General features: G+C 66.6%; 3 protein-coding genes across 13 annotated transcripts in view; 1 reads left to right on the top strand and 2 right to left on the bottom strand.

Annotated features, from left to right (window-relative positions):
• Positions 1–2,254, top strand: part of GPSM1 (G protein signaling modulator 1) — a 30,502-nt gene extending 28,248 nt beyond the window's left edge. For 2 of the 4 annotated variants that reach the window (XM_060153762.1, XM_060153763.1), the window contains exon 14: positions 669–2,254. In XM_060153762.1, coding sequence (XP_060009745.1) covers positions 669–875 — 207 coding nt within the window. In that variant the 3' untranslated portion in view covers positions 876–2,254. Of the gene's footprint in view, positions 1–185 lie in introns of all 4 variants that reach the window. The other 2 variants (XM_060153760.1, XM_060153761.1) reach the window with 1 other exon arrangement.
• On the bottom strand, positions 2,115–6,506 carry DNLZ (DNL-type zinc finger). Of its 2 annotated transcripts, XM_060153771.1 has the most exons (4): positions 6,277–6,506; positions 5,830–5,969; positions 4,882–4,918; positions 2,115–4,665 (listed from the first exon to the last, which is right to left on the bottom strand). In XM_060153771.1, the coding sequence occupies exons 1-4, from the start codon at positions 6,475–6,477 to the stop codon at positions 4,615–4,617; spliced, it is 429 nt and encodes a 142-aa protein (XP_060009754.1). In that variant the 5' UTR covers positions 6,478–6,506; the 3' UTR covers positions 2,115–4,614. The 2 variants fall into 2 exon arrangements, with proteins under 2 accessions (XP_060009754.1, XP_060009753.1); XM_060153770.1 differs by lacking the exon at positions 2,115–4,665 and having other exon boundaries at positions 4,667–4,918.
• Positions 6,507–6,657: 151 nt separating this feature from the next.
• Positions 6,658–15,536, bottom strand: CARD9 (caspase recruitment domain family member 9). 7 transcript variants are annotated; one of them, XM_060153767.1, is made up of 13 exons: positions 14,197–15,536; positions 13,586–13,789; positions 13,278–13,415; positions 12,330–12,634; positions 12,073–12,252; positions 11,829–11,972; positions 11,501–11,626; positions 9,835–10,026; positions 9,363–9,404; positions 9,030–9,078; positions 7,638–7,714; positions 7,059–7,144; positions 6,658–6,967 (listed from the first exon to the last, which is right to left on the bottom strand). In XM_060153767.1, the coding sequence occupies exons 2-13, from the start codon at positions 13,767–13,769 to the stop codon at positions 6,868–6,870; spliced, it is 1,623 nt and encodes a 540-aa protein (XP_060009750.1). In that variant the 5' UTR covers positions 13,770–13,789; positions 14,197–15,536; the 3' UTR covers positions 6,658–6,867. The 7 variants fall into 7 exon arrangements, 6 of the variants coding, with proteins under 6 accessions (XP_060009750.1, XP_060009751.1, XP_060009747.1 ...); XM_060153768.1 differs by having other exon boundaries at positions 7,059–7,141; XR_009541424.1 differs by having other exon boundaries at positions 6,905–6,967; positions 7,059–7,441.
• Between the last annotated feature and the right edge of the window lie 397 nt (positions 15,537–15,933).

Below are 15,933 nucleotides of genomic sequence, written 5' to 3'. Positions count from 1 at the left end.
AAACCGAGAGCCAGGCGGCACCCCCAGAGTGCAGAGGGCAGGAGGGGTCTAGTCGACACCATGGGGTGCAGCCGCCCACCAGTCTGGGCGGGGCAGAACTGCAGGTGGAGTTTCAGGGTCAGGAAACCCTCAGTGAAATGGCTGGGGAGGGGGCAGCTTCATAGCCCCCCCCCCCACCAGTGCAGGAAGCTGGAAGGTTTCCAGATGTGACATTCCTTCCCACGGAGGAGAAGAAAAGTGCAGCTCTGGGCGAGTCCAAGGAGCCTCAAAAGCAGCCCCTGCGAGAAGCCCCGCCCACACGCACGCACGCCCCACAGGCTATGTCGGCTCCCGGCCCCCTGACCCGAGGGGGCCCTGGGGGGCTCGGCACCGCCAGCTCCGGGAGCTGCAGCCCCGTCCTGTCCCCGGGGCTCGTGAACACACCACGGTCTGGCGGCCTTAAGAGCAGGCCTGGGAGGCTCCCACAGCAGCTCGCCCGCCGGGTCGGCCGTTCTCGGGGTCAGGGCTCCCAGCTGTGCCCTGGAGCTGATTCCCAGGGAGGCCCTCCTGAGCTGGTACTGCTGCCGAGTTGTCCCTGGGGCCTCTGCGAGCCGGGCCCAGGCGCTGGGGCCGGGCCCTCCAAGGCCTGGGAAACGAGGCCGCCGACCCGCGTGTCCATGTCTGCCCAGTCCTCCAGGATCGACGACCAGCGCTGCCCGCCACCGGACGTGCTGCCCCGGGGCCCCACCATGCCCGACGAGGACTTCTTCAGCCTCATCCAGAGGGTCCAGGCCAAGCGGATGGACGAGCAGCGGGTGGACCTCGCTGGGAGCCCGGAGCAGGAGGTGGGCGGACCCCCCGAGCCCCGGCAGCAGTGCCAGCCCGGCGCCAGCTAAGGCCTCGCACCCGCAGCCGGGCCCGCCCCACCCCCGCTCCTGGACCGGGGCGGCGGCCCGGGGGAGCTCACAAATGTCCAGGATGCCCACAGCACCCCCCGTGAAGCCAAATCCTCCCGAGACCACAGCTGAGGGCAGGCTCTGAGCCACCCAGCCCATCTCACTGAGCCGGACGCTGGGCACGCGGCCCCCGTGGCGTCCCCTCCCCAGGGCAGCAGGCTCGGGCCAGGGCCCACTCCTGTCCTGCGCCGGCCCCTCTCGGTACAGTACGTACGTACGCAGCTTCCTGCAGGCCTGCCCCGCCCCGCCCCGCCCCTGCCCCAGGCCGGGCCTTCAGCATGTCGGCCCCAAAGCCCGGTGCTGTCCAGACCTCCACGCTCCCGCCCTGCCCCCCGCCCGGCCAAATGTGAAAACTCCGCTGACCCCCAACCCCCAAAGGTGTCTCTGAAGCCTCTTCTCTGTGGCCACCAGCGGCACGGGCGTTTCTGTCCTCCTGAAGCCGGCCTCACCCCTAGGAAGGGCCCCCTCCCAGCCCCTCTCCCCTCCCTCCTACCCGGCCTGGAGGAGGAGGCCAGTCCCAGGAAGCCTGTAGCCTGCCAGGCAGTGGAGGCAGTGGCTCGTACGTGGGGTCCCCAGCCCCACCAGGCACGTGCTCCTGAGCCGGCAGGGCGGGGAGGGAAGGGGGTGAGCTCCACATTCCTCAGCTCCAAGCCCAGGAGCCCAGGAACTGAGCCGGCCCGGTTCTGGGAACACCAGCTGGTAGGGGTCTGCACCCTGACCATGCCAGGGTAGGCGGCAGGTGTGAGGGCTCCAGCTCTGTGGCCGTGGTGAGCACCCAGCCCTCAACCCCACCGTGGGGCGAGATGACATCACGATGCCTTCTCCCGTGGGGTGAGTCGGCCCTCGGGATTGGGCAGGAGACAGGCCTCTGGGGAGACCGCGGCCGGCGCCCTCGCCCAGACTCCCCCCTCTCAGCCCGCCTCCTGTAGGGCCCACCTCCAGCTCTCCTGGAGCGTCCCTGGGTCGAGCCGCAGCCCCACGGCCCCCAGGCCGCCCTCCTCTTGCGTGGCGCCTCACCCAGCCCCAGGTCCCGCCCTCTGAGCTTGGGGAGGCCGCCGGGCCCCCGCCCCTCGGTACAGTACAGCCCAGTACAGCCCGGGGCGCTCTGGGCGGAGGGGCCCCCGAGGGCGAGGGTAGGGCAGCAGGTGTGGGGTCAGAGGTCAGAGCACAGGCTCCTGCTTGGCCGCCCCACACACCCCAATGTACGTGCGTATTTATTGCTCACACGTGTGTTTGCCATGTTGTCAAGGGGTCCTTTCCAACCCAAGAGGTACATTTGTTCTGTTTTTCCTGAAAACAATAAAGTCTGCCAAGAGAAAGCTGTCGTGTCAGGATGAGGGCGGCACAGGTGCTGGTGCTTTCAGAGGCCCAGTGACTCCTCCACCTGGGTGAGCAAGCCTGCACCGAGCCAGGGCCTGGGGCCGGAGCAGCGCCCTCCTGCCCCCCAGGCTGGCCCTGCCCCCGCCCACCCCGCCCACGGGCTCGGGGGGCGGGGCTCGGGCTCAGAGGGGCGAAGCGGCAATCCCAGGGACACACAGCTGGTGAGGGTGCTGGCGTAGGAGCCCAGGTGTCCTCCAAAGCCCACGCCTCAGCCCTGAGCCCCACGTTCCCCTCCCAGAGGAGCTCTGGTGCCGAGACGAGGCTGCTGGAAGGCGTGGAGTGCAGTGTGGGGCAGCCCCCAGCGGGGCACAAGGAACCCCAGGCCTCCCTACCGAGCCTGCCATCCTGCAGCCTCTCTTGGGTGAGGTAAAGAAAAGGGAGGGTGGTTGAGAACAAGGCCCATACGGGGAAGGGTAGAGCCCCCAACCCCCCACCACGGAGAGTTCTCAGTGCTCCGGGAAATATCGCGGGGCACCGTGCCTCTCAGCGGCTCACAGCCAGGCCAGGATGCTAAAGGCTCTGAGAAGTCCTGCAGGAAGAAGTTTGTTTGATGTCCTGGAACCCGGCATTGCCCATCAAGCTGTCCTCAGAAGACTACACTTGGGGATGTGCTGTCACAGGATCACAGGAGGTTGGCCCAGATACCCTAATCTGACCATTTGGAGAGGGTCCTGGCCAGGAACGAGGGATGGAAGATGGTTGGGGCGGGGGTGGAAAGAGCCAGGGGCACCTTGAGAAGGGACTGGAGATGGACGGCGGCTGGGCGGGGGCCACACGGGGAGGCACCAGGGTTGGTCAGGAGGCAGGGGAGGATGGGCCGGAGCCTTTCCTGTGGTTTCTGTGGGAAGAAACAGTGAGGCAGGGCCAGCAGGCCTGCTCGGCCGGTGAGAAGGTCTTCAGTGGCTCTGGGTGGAGGGGCTGCCCGAGCCGTCCGGAACCTGCCCTGGTGCACTCGCCCTGCCGTGTCCAGGAACTGACCAGCTCTCCAGGGTCAGAGGGCCCAGATGTCAAAACGTCAGAAAGCAGACAATAAAAAGATGTGGCGAGCAGCCATGTCCAGACCGCCCATGGAAGGAGGGCGTGGCCTGCGTGGCCCTCCTGGGTCCCCGCTCTGCGTTCTCAGCGTCCGGCCAGCTCCCTGGGCCGCCCCACACCCGGTTCCAACCCTGTGGCGGCAACGAGGCCCCGCTGCTCTGGCGTTTCAAGGCCAGCGGGTCCCTCGGGGCCTCCGTGGAGGAGCACGCCCGGGGCTGGCTCGTCCGCCATGACTGACTCCGCAAATGTCCCAGGAGGCTCTGGGCAGGATAACGGGGTTGTTCACCACAGGAAGCACGGGGGGTATTCGAGTCGGAGCACGAGCTGCCGGCGCCTGGAGAGCAGTGCCGAGGCCCGTGCTGACAGGGGCGGCCGTCAGGAGCTCGGATCCTGCGGGGATCCTGCGAGATCGTGGCCGGTGATCAATGTTGAAGGTCACACAGCCCAGAACGCTTTTGGAAACGAACATGCTTTCATAAACACAGGAACATCCTGAGAAGGCGGGCAAACGAGGTTGGGAGACAGACTGCACAGCCCCGGGGAGGGGGACACTCCGTGGGGCAGGCGGCCCACCGCCAGGCCCACAGCAGCCCAGCTCCCACTCCGCCTGGCCCGCCTGCAGCCACGGTGAGCAGCCCCGCCTGCTGACTTGGCTTGGCCAGTGGCCAAGGGTCAGGGCTGAGGTTGGCACCGGCTCACCAGTGCCATCCAGGGGGCGTCGAGGAGACGGCAGGCGGCACAGAAGGATCTACGGGGCCTCCTTGTGTCTGGCCAGAGGGACAGGACCCCTGGTGGGGCTTGGGGGTGCTGACCCCACTCCCAGGAAGAACAGTGGCTAATGGGCCATCGAGATCGGGGCCCTGGGACTTCCCTGACCGTCAGTGGTCAAGACTCCCCGCTTCCAGCGCAGGGGTCACGGTTTTGATCCCTGGTTGGGGAACTAAGATCCCACATGCCATGTGGCATAGCAAAAAAAAAAACAAAAAAAAATTGGGGTCCTGACACTTGGGGGCGTGGCAGGGCTGAGCCACCCCGTGCCCGTCCTGAGTCCCATCTTTCCACTTATACTCCTGACGAGGTGGCACCGTGGGCATCTTCATCTGCAGACAGGAAGACGAAGGCTCAGAGGGGCAAAGTGACCTGCCCAAGGCCACACAGCCACAGCCAGGAGGGGCTCAGACTCCACATCCAGCCCCTTCCCACTCAGACGTGGCCAGCAGCCACAGGAGGCCCTGGCCTGCAGCCTGCAGGGGCTTCTTGTGAGTCATTCTGACTCCAGAACCAGGGATGACAGGAGAGCCCCAGGTCCCGGCATCTGCAAGTGATGTTGGTTTATTGATAGAAACAGGCAAGTCCAGCGTGGCTCAGGGCCGGAGCATCCTTGGAGGCACAAGGCGGGTCAGCTGGCCTCTTTGTTGCCAGGGTGCGTGGGATCCTGGTCCTCAGCCCCTTCCATAGCAGTGGTGGATTTGGGGGGCCCCGCAGCCTCTAAAACGAGCTCCAGGGCCCCCTCGCCAGCCACTCGGCGTACCTTCTCCCCTCTGGCCGCCAGGATTTCTTCAATATTCCTGAGAAAGACGGAGGTGCCGTGACACTCCAGGCCCCGAAACTGTCCCGCATCTTGGTCCCTCGAGAGCACCCCAGGCCAGGCTCGAGCACATGAGTCCCTGTGCTGGTGTGGCATCGGGGCCATGCAGCCAGGAGGCTCCTGACCACTGCCCCCCCCACTGCTCTCCACAAGGTGGTGAGGCTGACCCTGCAGCCCCAGGGCCCTGACCACTCCACCTCACACACCCCCCCAAGTCTGGTGCAGTCAACCAACCGGTGTCAGCAGAGGACAAGAAAGCTGCATGCCAGGATCCCTGCCCACAGCGGGCACTCAGTGCATGCCAGGATCCCTGCCCCACAGCGGGCACTCAGTGCATGCCAGGATCCCTGCCCCACAGTGGGCACTCTGCATGCTAGGGCCCCTGCCCACAGCGGGCACTCAGTGCATGCTAGGATCCCTGCCCACAGCGGGCACTCAGGAAGGAGCGCCTAGTAGGGTGAAGGAACCACAGGGTGAAAGGCAATTTGTTGCCTTTAAGAGTCAGCCTAGTCTGACGCCCTCATTTTAGGGTCGGCCCGCGGCCCTGACATGTAACCAGGTCCTACCTGCCCCCACAGGCTGTCAGTGAGGGCAGAAGTCAGGCAGTGAACCAGGCTGAAGGAGCTGATCTAGGGTGGAAGATTTAGCAAATCAAAACATGTTCCAATCTCGAGCATACTTTTACTAAAAAGTTACTTGTGTTTTACCTGAATTTCAAATTTAACTACATCTCTTGTATTGATAAGGAAGCTGGGCTGGAGATGTGGGCTCTGTAATCCTCACTAGAAGGACGGTGCCCCAGGGAGGTTGGCTGGGGCTCCAGACTCAGGACGGACCAGGCCAGCACTGGAATATAGACCTCTGTCCCCAACCCTTCCCGGGTGGCCTCACCTCTTCCCGTACAGGTCCGAGAACCAGCCCAGGTTGTCGGCGATGATGTGGTGGTTCTGGCAGCCGGGGCAGGTCACAATGACCACACCCTGGTGATAGGCGAGCTTGGAGATGTGCTTGGAGGACCTGGTCCCACAGACCTGGTGGAGACTAGGAGGTGAAGCCCTGCTCCCGCCCCGCCCTTCCCAGAAGGACCCGCCCCCTCCCCCCCGTGATACCCCCACCACTCCTGGAAGGCCCCGCCCCCCGGGTTAGCCACACCCCCGCATGCCCCCCGCCCTCTCCCAGAAGGATACGCCCTCCGAGTGATAGTCCCACCCCTCTCCTGGAAGGCCCCGCCCCCTGAGGACAACCTCACACTTCCTCGCCGTCCCGCAGCGCCGTCCTGCGCCAGGCGCAGGTGTGGGCCCGGGCCCGGCCCCGGCCCCGCCCCCGCCACGTGCCCACCTTGCAGGTGTAGACGAGCTGGTAGTGCGCCGGCCTGGGTCCTGGCTCGGAGCTCAAGCGCCGCCAGCCCCAACCCCAGGCCCGCCTTCTCTCCGCGGCCTCCAGGCGGGCCCCGCGCCCCCACAGCCACCTCAGGCCGGGCCCCCGGGGCCGCGCGCAGCTCAACAGTATCGGCAAGAGGCCCAGCGCCGCCCGCGCCATGCCGCCCGCCAGCCGCCCCGCGCAGCCGAGACCGCCCCGCCCCGCGGAGGCCACACCGCGCCGTCTCGGAAGCGGGCGCGCGATGGAAGCGGCCCTGCTCGGCTTCCGTCCGGGCGGCGGGCCGCGCTCGGCTACCCCCTGGCGGCAGGCGTTGCGCGCTGGCCGGCGCGGGGTCGGAGGGTGCGCGCGGCAGCAAGACCGTCGGAGGCGGTGGTGTCCGGACTGCGGTCGTTTATTGACGGGGATGCATTTTTAACACTGCAGCACGCGCGTGCATCACACAGAGATAGAACAAGCCTGTGCTCGCCAAGGAAGAGGCGGCCTAGCGAGGCAGCTCCCAGGTGGCGCCGTGTCCTCCTCCCACGACGGGCGGCTGGACGGAGGGGCCGGCTAGGAGCCCTCGGTGTCGGTGTTGTCGCTGCCCGTGGTATTCTCCCAGTCCACCTCCCCCTGCCTCGCGCCGTGCTGCATCTTCCTGAGGGCCCGCTTCCTGCGGGAGACCCAGGCGGCGCAGGTGGGCGCAGGTGTGCGCGGGGCCACCGCTCCCTAGCCCCCCTCGCCCTCCGCCCACGCGGGCCCACCTCCGGTAGTTCTCGAAGCTCTCCTTGAGACGCCGCCGCCCCTTCTCCTTCTCGGGGGGCTCCCCGCCGCTCAGGCCTGCGTCCTGCTGGAGGGGCGAGGCTCAGGCTCCGGCCAGCGCCCGCGTGGGCCCCACCCCCGCCCCTGGGGCTGCGCACGGGGGGCCGGGCGGGCGGGACGCGCTTTCTCTCGGATGACAGGACTGGCCTGGGACGCACGCACAGCCAGCAGGGATGGGCTCCAGGCCAGTGTTCCTTCTACTACAGTGTCCGGTGCGGCCCCCTTGCCGTCGGGCTCCGTGCAGTGGACAGTGAGGCCGAGTTCCCACTCAGGTTAACGCTGCGCCCCATCCAGAAGATGGGTCCGCTCCCTGCCCCCTCTCCCGCTGCTTCGTCCAAGAAGGGAGGGGGCTCAGCTTCACATTCCAAAACCCACACCCCAGGAGCCCATGGGCAGAGACCTTGTGATCACCCCCCAGGCGTCCAGGTAGAGGAACCACTCTCCCCGTTCGTTCGTTATCATTCACACTGAGACCCACACCAGGGGCCTCTCAGGGCTCCAGGGACCCCAGGCAGCCTTACCTTGGGGGTCAGTGAGAGCCGCTCCTTCTGCAGAGCCACAAAGGGCTGCTCAGGGCTCTCCCCGATGGCCGGGCCACCTGCAAGGGAGGTTGTACCTTTTGGTCCTGCCTGCCTGCCAGGATCGCGCTCGCCAGCACTTCTACCCCCTAGCCCGGGCCAGTCCTGTGCCACCTTCTGGGTCCTTATTGGACCCCCCAAGCATTCCCATTGTATAGACATGGGGACTGGGGCTCAGAGACCTCACTTCCCACTCCCGGCTCCCGGAGCAGATGCTGCGCCTCGTCCCTGGGCAGGGGCCAGGGCTGGGGCACTGCAGCGTTGGGAGCAGAACACTGCAGGCTGCTGGGCTCCCTCCACATCTGCCAGGGCCTGGATGGGCCCAGGGCTCAGGACCCACAGGAAAAGTGCTCGGATGGGCTGGCTCCCCTAAACTGTCCACGATGGGCGACTGTGGCTTCCAGGTCTTGGGGACATTGTGGTGGGAAAGGCCCAGGCCCAGGTCTTCCCCTCCTCCTTGGCCTCTGACCTTGAAGCCTGCGCCACCTCCCGCAAGGGGCCACATCAGCCCTGGGTTGGGGCTCCCAGGACGGCTGGGCCAACAGCCTTCCCCTCCCGTTGACTGCCTGCGGGTCCTGCCCGCTTGTCCCCACGTGGGGGCTCACTGGCCTCAAGTTCATGTCTTTGGGCAGCAGCAGAGAGACCAACCACTTACTTCTCCATTTGCTGCCTCTTCCTCTTTCAGCGCCCCTCAAGAAGCTGGGGTCAGGCCTGACGCTGAGGAAGTCCATCTGGCTTCACGCACTACCTCTGCGGTGGCGCCCCCCCGCCACCACCCATCCTCCCAAACTCCCGTCTGACACCCACCTTCAGAGCCAGCCCCTTGTCATCCCCGCTGGGCCATCTCCCTGCCACTCGCCGTCCTGTGCCCAGGCAGGCAGAAGGATCCCGCCCCTGCCACCTAAAGGCCCCAGTCACCCTGAGCTGTCCCTCCTTCCCTGCTCTGTTCCACTTCCTGGCAGGGGCTACCTCCCCAGCTCCCTGCTCTGGAGGGCGGGGTGCCTCCACTCTGCAATCCCGGGGCCTGAGTGGGCTGCGATGGCCAGGCGTGTTCTCAAGGTGGGAGGTGGGATGTGGACCTGCAAGCCTGGGCCCCGGGTTCCAATGGGGCTCTTGTTTGCTGGCTGGGGAACCTTGGGGGTTGCTTATCCCTCTGGGCCTCAGTGTGCCCATCTGTGAAGTGGGGCTGTGGAGGTCTATGGGCCAGGGCTGGGGCACGTGTCCCCAGGTGCCGGCGTCATGCGGTGTGCGTGCTGAAGGTCGGGACGGGTGCCCGCTTGCGGCCAGAAGGAGGCCTTAGCCAGATCCTCCGGGACAGGCCGCTCGCCTCCTCACCTTTGTCTGAGAGCTGGGCGTCCTCCTCTAGGTCCTGGGGGAGCGAGAGCTTCCCAAGAGAGAAGGGCAACTGGTTAGACCACCAGTCTGCCAGGACAGGACCTGACCCTCAGCGCTGCCCACCCACTGCTGCGCTCCCCACCGCCGTCACCCCCTGTGCCGGCTTCTCAGGGAGGGACCTACGCTGCCCAGCCGGGCGTTGGGAGGATGGCCGGTGGTGGGCTGAGCTCCCAGAGCTTCTGAGGGACCCAGTGGGACTGTGGTCCGGCAGAGGCTGTGGCCGGGAGTCCGGGGTGCGGCTGGCCCTGGGCCCGTCCCCAGAGTCACACTCACCTCCTGGGAGTTCCTCGGTGAGCCGTCCTCTAGGTCGGAGCTCTGTGGTCACAGAAGAGGGGTCGCTCAGCAGGCTGCGGGGAGACCGAGCCACTCGAGGGCACGGGGTGGGGTCCCAGGCCAGCCCACCCTCCAGGCCATGGCTGGGCCTGGCCCCTGGCCAGAACGCCCCCCCACACACCCTGCCAGGCCCTGAGCTATGCCAGCTCTGCAGCCCGCCTCCACGAGGGCTCGGTGGGCAACCTTACAGAGGAGGGAGGGGCTCAGGAACGTCTGGGGACCTGCCAGAGCCCGCGGCAGAGCTGTGGCCGAGCCAGGCCAGGCCCAGGCCCCTTGGGGGCTCCTCCTCTGGGGTCTGCAGTCTCTAGGGACACACCTGCCCCCATGTGGCCGCACCCCCAGAGCCCCACCATGGCAGAGCCATGGCTCTCTCTGACCGAGGGACACCGTAAAGGCCCCGGGGGAGGCCCACCAGGACGGACGTGTCCAGCTGCTGCCACCGGAGGCGGCCCTCGGCCGCCAGCAGCTGGCCCTCGCGCTGGAACAGCTGCAGCTGCAGCTCATCCGCCGTCTCGCTCAGCTCGCGGACCTGCTTCCGCAGCGCGTCCTTGTCCTGCAGGCTGCGGGCGTGCTGTGCGTGCAGCTCCTCCCGCGTCACGATGGCCTGTGGGGCAGCGCAGGGCAGGGCAGGCGCGGCCCGTCTCCCTGCCCCCCGCAACCCCCCGGTCTTTCATTTCCCCTCCCGGCTCTCTCACTTCTCAGCACAGCCCGCCTTATTTCTAGCAGTGCTCCTGGGATAATTTCCAGCAACGTGGCCGGGGACGGGGCGGGGGCCAGCGCTGGCCTCTTCCCCTTTCTTAACCGAGGATGTCACTCGTGTTTTGGGGACTGTAAATGCAATACAGGCTCAGAATGGAAAGTGTGGACAGCTCAGAAAATATAAAGAAGATAATACCCCTGAGAATAGCCCCTGCTGACCCTGCAGGGTCTTCAAGTCCTGCTCTCTGGGCACATTCAGCCGTGTTCACGTGCCCACACGTGCGTTTCGTACTTCCTGGGTGCAGCTTGATACCAAGAACACGATTGTCGACAGCCATGTAACATTCTTTAAGACGAACACCCCACGCTTTATCAAGCCAGTCCCCCATGGCGGGGGCACTGAGGTCAGCCCAGGAGGCCAGCCCACGACCCACAGTGACAGGCCCAGGAGGCTGCGGCTGCGAGGCACACTTGTAGGAAGCCAGCCTCGCGTCCAGCAATGATCCAGGAGCTAGCACACACCCCTGCCTCAATCGACCCCGACAGCCAGGGCTGGATTAGTAACAGGACATCCTGAATTTCTGTGCCAGCTTCCGACTCGGGACCCACCAGAGAAAACCCTGCCACTCACCTCGGCGGCCAGGTACCAGCGTCCCTGCCCTGGGCGCCACCGGAGGCTGTGCGCCCCTGCTGGCCATGCACGAGGCAGAGGGGGGCTCTGCTCGGGCAGCTCCGGGAAGGAGCTGTCCTGTCAGGTGAGCTGTGCCCATTTCACACCTGCTGCCCCAGACCGCACTGCTGCTCACGGCCTTGAGGGAAGCACGCATCTGCCGGGCTTTCCCTGCGTTTCTGTTATTCCCATGAGAGGGCTTTCTAAGTGAGTTTGCCGGGGAAAAGGAATCTACCTCTTCAGGCTCCTATACAGACTGCCAATCACTCTCCAGAAAGTGACTGAAGCGACAGCTGTAGCTGATCAGAAACGACCCCGAGCCGTGACAGGAACGTGATGGGAAACGAAGAAGCAGGTGCAGCCCTGCGCTGGGGCGCCGCCTCCCCACCCAGAAGAGTGCAGCCGGCCAAGGCGCCCGTGGCATTTTAAGCGAAAGAAGTCTTTGCAAAACGAGTCAGAAAGCTTCCACTCTTATAAAACAAAAATGAAACTACAAGTACGCTGAAAAAAGGCTGGCAGGTACAGCAGAAGGTGGAGCGTGGACTTCCTGGCAGCAGGTGGGGCAGAGGTGGAGGAAGGGGATTAACTCATTAGCGTTCACGTTTCTAAACGAGCATGAACTGATTTTGTCTGTGCTCCCTGAAAACCCACCGTGACAACTGCATCCCTGAGAGGCCACTGCGTCCGGGGAGGGCTGCGCGGCCCCTACCTGGTCCCGCTCGATGGCGACCTCCTCCATCTGCTGCAGGATGGCCTCGATGCGGTCCTTGTACATCCTGGAGTCCTTCCGCAGGGCCAGGCACTGCAGCTCGAACATCTCCTTCTCCTCCGTGCACTGCGGGAGACGGCAGTCAGCTGAACCGCCTGTGGCCCCGCCGGCCCAGAGCTCCAGACCGAAGCTGGGCCCCGACGTGCCCGGGGAGCACGGGCGCCAGGTGGGGCGGAAGGCCGGCCCTCGCCTCCAGGCGGGGGGCAGGAGGGACGTGGAGCCCCGCTCAGTCGGCCCAGGGCGCACCCCCCACCTGCCCGCCGCGTACCCGGGCGCGCAGGGCCTCGGCCTGGCGCAGGTCCTTGCGCAGGGAGAAGATGGTGGCGGTCTGTTCCTGGAGGTCCCTCTGCGCCTGCCGCCAATCCTCCTCCAGCACCTGGATGTAGGGGCTGCTCTGGTCTGGCTTCCCCTCCTGTGGGTGCGAAGGGAGAGGGCGGCAGCACAGCTGGGCTGGGAGGCCCAGGCCGGCCCCCCCGGCGCCCGCCCCGCCGGCTCGGCCCCCGGGGCCCCACCTGGACGGAGGCCTGCAGCTCCTGCACCCGCGCCTGCAGCAGCGCCTTCTCCTGCTGCAGCTCCCACAGCAGCTCGTGGCTGGGCCGCTGCTCCATGGCGTGCTTGAGCTTCAGCGTGTGCCTGCGCTCCACCGAGCACTCGTCCTCTGCCTTCATGAGACTGTGCTTGAGCCTGTCGATCTGCGGGACCGGCTGTCAGCACCAGCCCAGGACCCCGGCGCCCGCCGCCACCCCAGGAGCCCCGCCGCGCAGGGCACCTCCAGCTGCAGGTCGCGGTTGCGCATGAGCGCGGCGCCCCGCTCCTCGCTCTGCCGGGCCAGGCGCAGGGCCAGGTCGTAGTTCTCGTCCTTGCAGCGCTGGAGCTCGCGGCCGCCCACCTCGCAGGCCTCCTTGAGCCTCTGCACGCGCTCCCGGTGCTGGCGCAGCAGGCTGTCCTTCACCCTCAGCTCCTTCACGAGGTCATCCTTGGAGCCCAGCCGTGCCGTCAGGTCCTGCACCTTCTTCTGCAGCTTCATCACCTCGCTCATCAGCAGCTGCATCAGGCCCGACTCCCCGGATGCGTCTGCGAACCAAGAGGGCGTCACATGACGCATGGTACACCTGGCCCCTCCCCGGCCTCCGCTTGAGGACCAGCGGCTCCAGGGGAGCCCGGCCAAGGGGTCAGTTCCCAGTTGAGGCTGCCCCCCGTCCCGGAGGTGAACTCACCTCCCAGCCCTGTCGCCACCCCCTACTCCCGGGGCAGGGCAGGGCAGGGCAGGGCAGCCCAGGGCCTGGGTATCCATCCCTCTTTGTCTAATCCTGATTGAGAGGCAGGGGACGCGCCTCGGGGCCGCCTCACAGGCTGCTGGGGCGAGCAGGCCTGGCCTCTCGGGCATGGCTTTAGCGGGGTCACATGATCTTCTGGGCAGGAGGGGCTCTGAGCCAAGAATCCCCACCTCCCACCTGCTCCCCACTCTGGAGTTTGGGTCCCCCTTTCCTCCAGCCTCTGCTCCCTCCACGAGCGTTAGGAGGAGAGCGGGATGGGAGTGACACTCAGACCGGGCCCAAAGCTGGCAGCCTTCCCACACACGGCTCGCTCCCTTCCTTTCATACGCGATTTATCCATGAGGGGGCCAGGTGGGGAGGGGGCCGCCAGCTGTAACCCACACCACCCCCCGCCCCTCCATCCGGGCCCTGTGCCTCCAGGCCCGTGTCCCGTTCCTCACCGATGATCATGGAGAAGACGCGGGTGGGCTCTTTGCCCGTGACCTTCCTGTACAGCTGCGGGTAGTAGAGCTCCAGGCTCTCTAGGAACGCCACGTAGCCCTTGTGGCCAGTCCGCTGCAGGATGTCCAGGAGCACACCTGCGACCCAGAGGACACGTGTGGGCACGCAAGGCTGCAGAACCCCAAGAGGCTGCAGTGGCTGGGGTCTGGACGGCTCTCCCAGGGCCTCAGCTGTGTGTGAAGCACCACAGCTGCGGGCAGACGGGGCGGGGGGCCTCCGGGGGACGGGGTGGGGGATGGGCACTGACCCACTTTTCGCTTGCGGATGACCAGGCTGGGGTCGCTGAGCACCTGCTCTTCGTCATCGGGGTTCAGGACCTTGCACTGGCGCAGGTAGGGCGTGATGCGGGCGGGGTCGATGATGGAGATGAGCTTCACACGGAAGCCCTCCAGGGCGCTCCAGCACTCGTCCTCGTTCTCGTAGTCGGACATGGCGTAGTCGGGGCAGGCGGCTGGGAGGGATGCCGTGGCTGAGCAGCAGGCATTGCCGGGAGTCAGGCCTGTGCCTCGCCCGCCAGGGCTCTGGGCAGAGCCAGACCAGGAACCCAGCCCAGGGGCGTCCAGGAGAGGGGCCACCAAGAGAGGGAGAAGCCCCCGCTCCCTCCCATCGGCTCGCCCGGCATCGCCCTTCACGGCCCTGCTCCCCCCCCTCTGGCCGCCCTGGGCTTTTTCTCTCCCTGGGTCACCCCAATAAGCATGGGTAACGGCGTGGAGATGCTCCAGGGTCAGGTGGCATCTAGGAGAACACGCTCCCCTGCACTACGGACCTCCTTTGGCCCTGTCCCCCCAGAGCACCCCAAAGTGCTGCGGGGCAGGCGGGAGGCTGCCCCCTACCCACGGAGCTGTTTGCGCCACCTACCAGCACAACCTCCCTGGCACACGGGGGAGGGATCCCAGCCCCAGCCCCCGAGGTGCCAGGCTGTGCTGGCGGGACTGCCTCCTTCCTCGCGGGGCAGTGCCTGCTCACATCCACTCCCATCTCCTCCTCTCCTTCCGCAGCTGGTGACGCAACAGTCACCTAGCAGCTTCCGGGCCGGCCTGCTCCGGGTCAGGCTCGGTGACAGGGTGCCCTCCAGGAAGGATGACTGTGGACGGCCCACGGTGGAGGGAGAGCCAGGGGCCCGGGCGCACTGGGAGGGGTGGTTGTGTCGCCCGGGGCTGGCCTGGAACGCAGCTCCGTGCCTCCTCCAGCCTCTGGGACACCAGCCGTCCAGGCTCCTCCTGTCTGCCTCCCAGGCGAGGCCTGCTCTTGGCCGCACTCTTGGGGACTGTCAGGCCAGCTCTCCGACAGGGGACCACCTACGCTGGAACCGCCCGCCGCTATTCCCTTCTACACTACCAGTGGGGGAACCACTCTCTCCAGGGCCAGGCCGAGCCGGGAGCAGCCATGTGGTGGCCTCCTCCCAGCGGTGGGGACGGAGACCCTGACCCCGCCGTCGCAGGCTGAGCCTTTGACCTGTGTGGGAAACACCGGCTTCCAGCCCAAAGGGACTGGGCCACCCTCCTAGAGACGCGGCTGGCGGCAGGTTCGCGCTGCCCTGTCAGCCCGCTCACCCAGCAACAGACAAAGCATTGAATGAAAACACCAGCAACTTGGGGTCTTTGGAGTGTCTGGCCCGGTCCCCGCCTTCCTAGCCTGATGTCCACGCGTCCCACACCTGACAATGCCCTGCTGCTAATTCCAGTGAAACGACCAGCAGGTACCGGGTGGCTGTGAAGGGGACAGGGCAGCAGAGCGAGGCCACCTGATGCCCTCCTGGGGTATTTACTCCAGACCCCGCTCCCTGCCCCAAGCCTGAGCTGGGCCACAGCGGCTTCCCAACCATCTGAAGCAAGGGCACCAGGCCGGCCTACCTCGGGGTCCTCCTGGGCCACCTAGCCGGACACCGGTCAGCCTGGGCCGCCCGATTCAGTGTGTGGCAGGACTGCCGGGCTGCCGGGACAGAGGGCGGGTGGGGCCAGAGGAAAGCCGTGCACTTCCTGATGGGTCCGCTTAACCCCACAGAGGCCCGGCTGTCCTCCCGCAGGGGACCATCTCCGCGCTGCCTTCTGATTCGCCCAAGCAGGGCGGCCCCAGGAGGCGGGGACAGGGAAGTGGAAGCTGCCGGCTCCCGAGGAAAGCGGCTCCTGCTTGGAGCCCCCCGCGCCGCGCCCCCCCCCCCCGGGCGCCTCCCCGCCGGCCAGCCCAGTGCCAGGGCCCCGGAGCCTGCCCTGGAGGCCCAGCCCCGACCCTGCAGAGTGGGAGCGCGAGCCGTGGCTCTGCCAGTGTTGGACGAGGCCAAGCCGCCGTCCCGTCCATTCTGGTTCCATAAGGACTGCAGCGTGGTGTCCAAAGAGAGCAAGGGGCTGGTGGGGGGGGCGGGGCTGCAGGCCCTAAGCCTAACCCCCAGCCCATGGTGCAGCTGGCTCGGCCTCTCCCTTCCTGGGAGCAGCCCCTCCCCACCAGGACACACGGGACAGCGACAGCAGGGCCCCACGGGAATCCCCAGGCCACCGCCCCACCAGAGTGGCCTCACTGGTTGAACTGAGAGCTGCCACCTGCCAGGTTGAGCAACAGCTCCGGGAAGGGGCTGCGGCTGGGTGGGCAGGGGCCTGA

Source organism: Lagenorhynchus albirostris, chromosome 7 (genome assembly GCF_949774975.1).
Source record: "Lagenorhynchus albirostris chromosome 7, mLagAlb1.1, whole genome shotgun sequence".
NCBI lineage: Eukaryota > Metazoa > Chordata > Mammalia > Artiodactyla > Delphinidae > Lagenorhynchus > Lagenorhynchus albirostris.
This window is presented reverse-complemented; position numbering and strand designations above follow the sequence as displayed.

What these genes read in the sequence shown, in the direction of transcription:
- CARD9 (XM_060153764.1), bottom strand. Translation starts at nt 13,769, where the DNA reads ATGTCCGACTACGAGAACGAGGACGAGTGCTGGAGCGCCCTGGAGGGC. An exon ending in AGCTGCAGGCCTCCGTCCAG is followed by an intron (nt 11,973 to 12,072) that starts GTGGGGCCCCGG and finishes TCGCACCCACAG; the next exon opens with GAGGGGAAGCCAGACCAGAG. An exon ending in GGCTCTCACTGACCCCCAAG is followed by an intron (nt 7,145 to 7,637) that starts GTAAGGCTGCCT and finishes TCGCCCCTCCAG; the next exon opens with CAGGACGCAGGCCTGAGCGG.
- DNLZ (XM_060153770.1), bottom strand. Translation starts at nt 6,477, where the DNA reads ATGGCGCGGGCGGCGCTGGGCCTCTTGCCGATACTGTTGAGCTGCGCG. An exon ending in AGCTCGTCTACACCTGCAAG is followed by an intron (nt 5,970 to 6,276) that starts GTGGGCACGTGG and finishes AGTCTCCACCAG; the next exon opens with GTCTGTGGGACCAGGTCCTC. An exon ending in TCGGACCTGTACGGGAAGAG is followed by an intron (nt 4,919 to 5,829) that starts GTGAGGCCACCC and finishes CGTCTTTCTCAG; the next exon opens with GAATATTGAAGAAATCCTGG.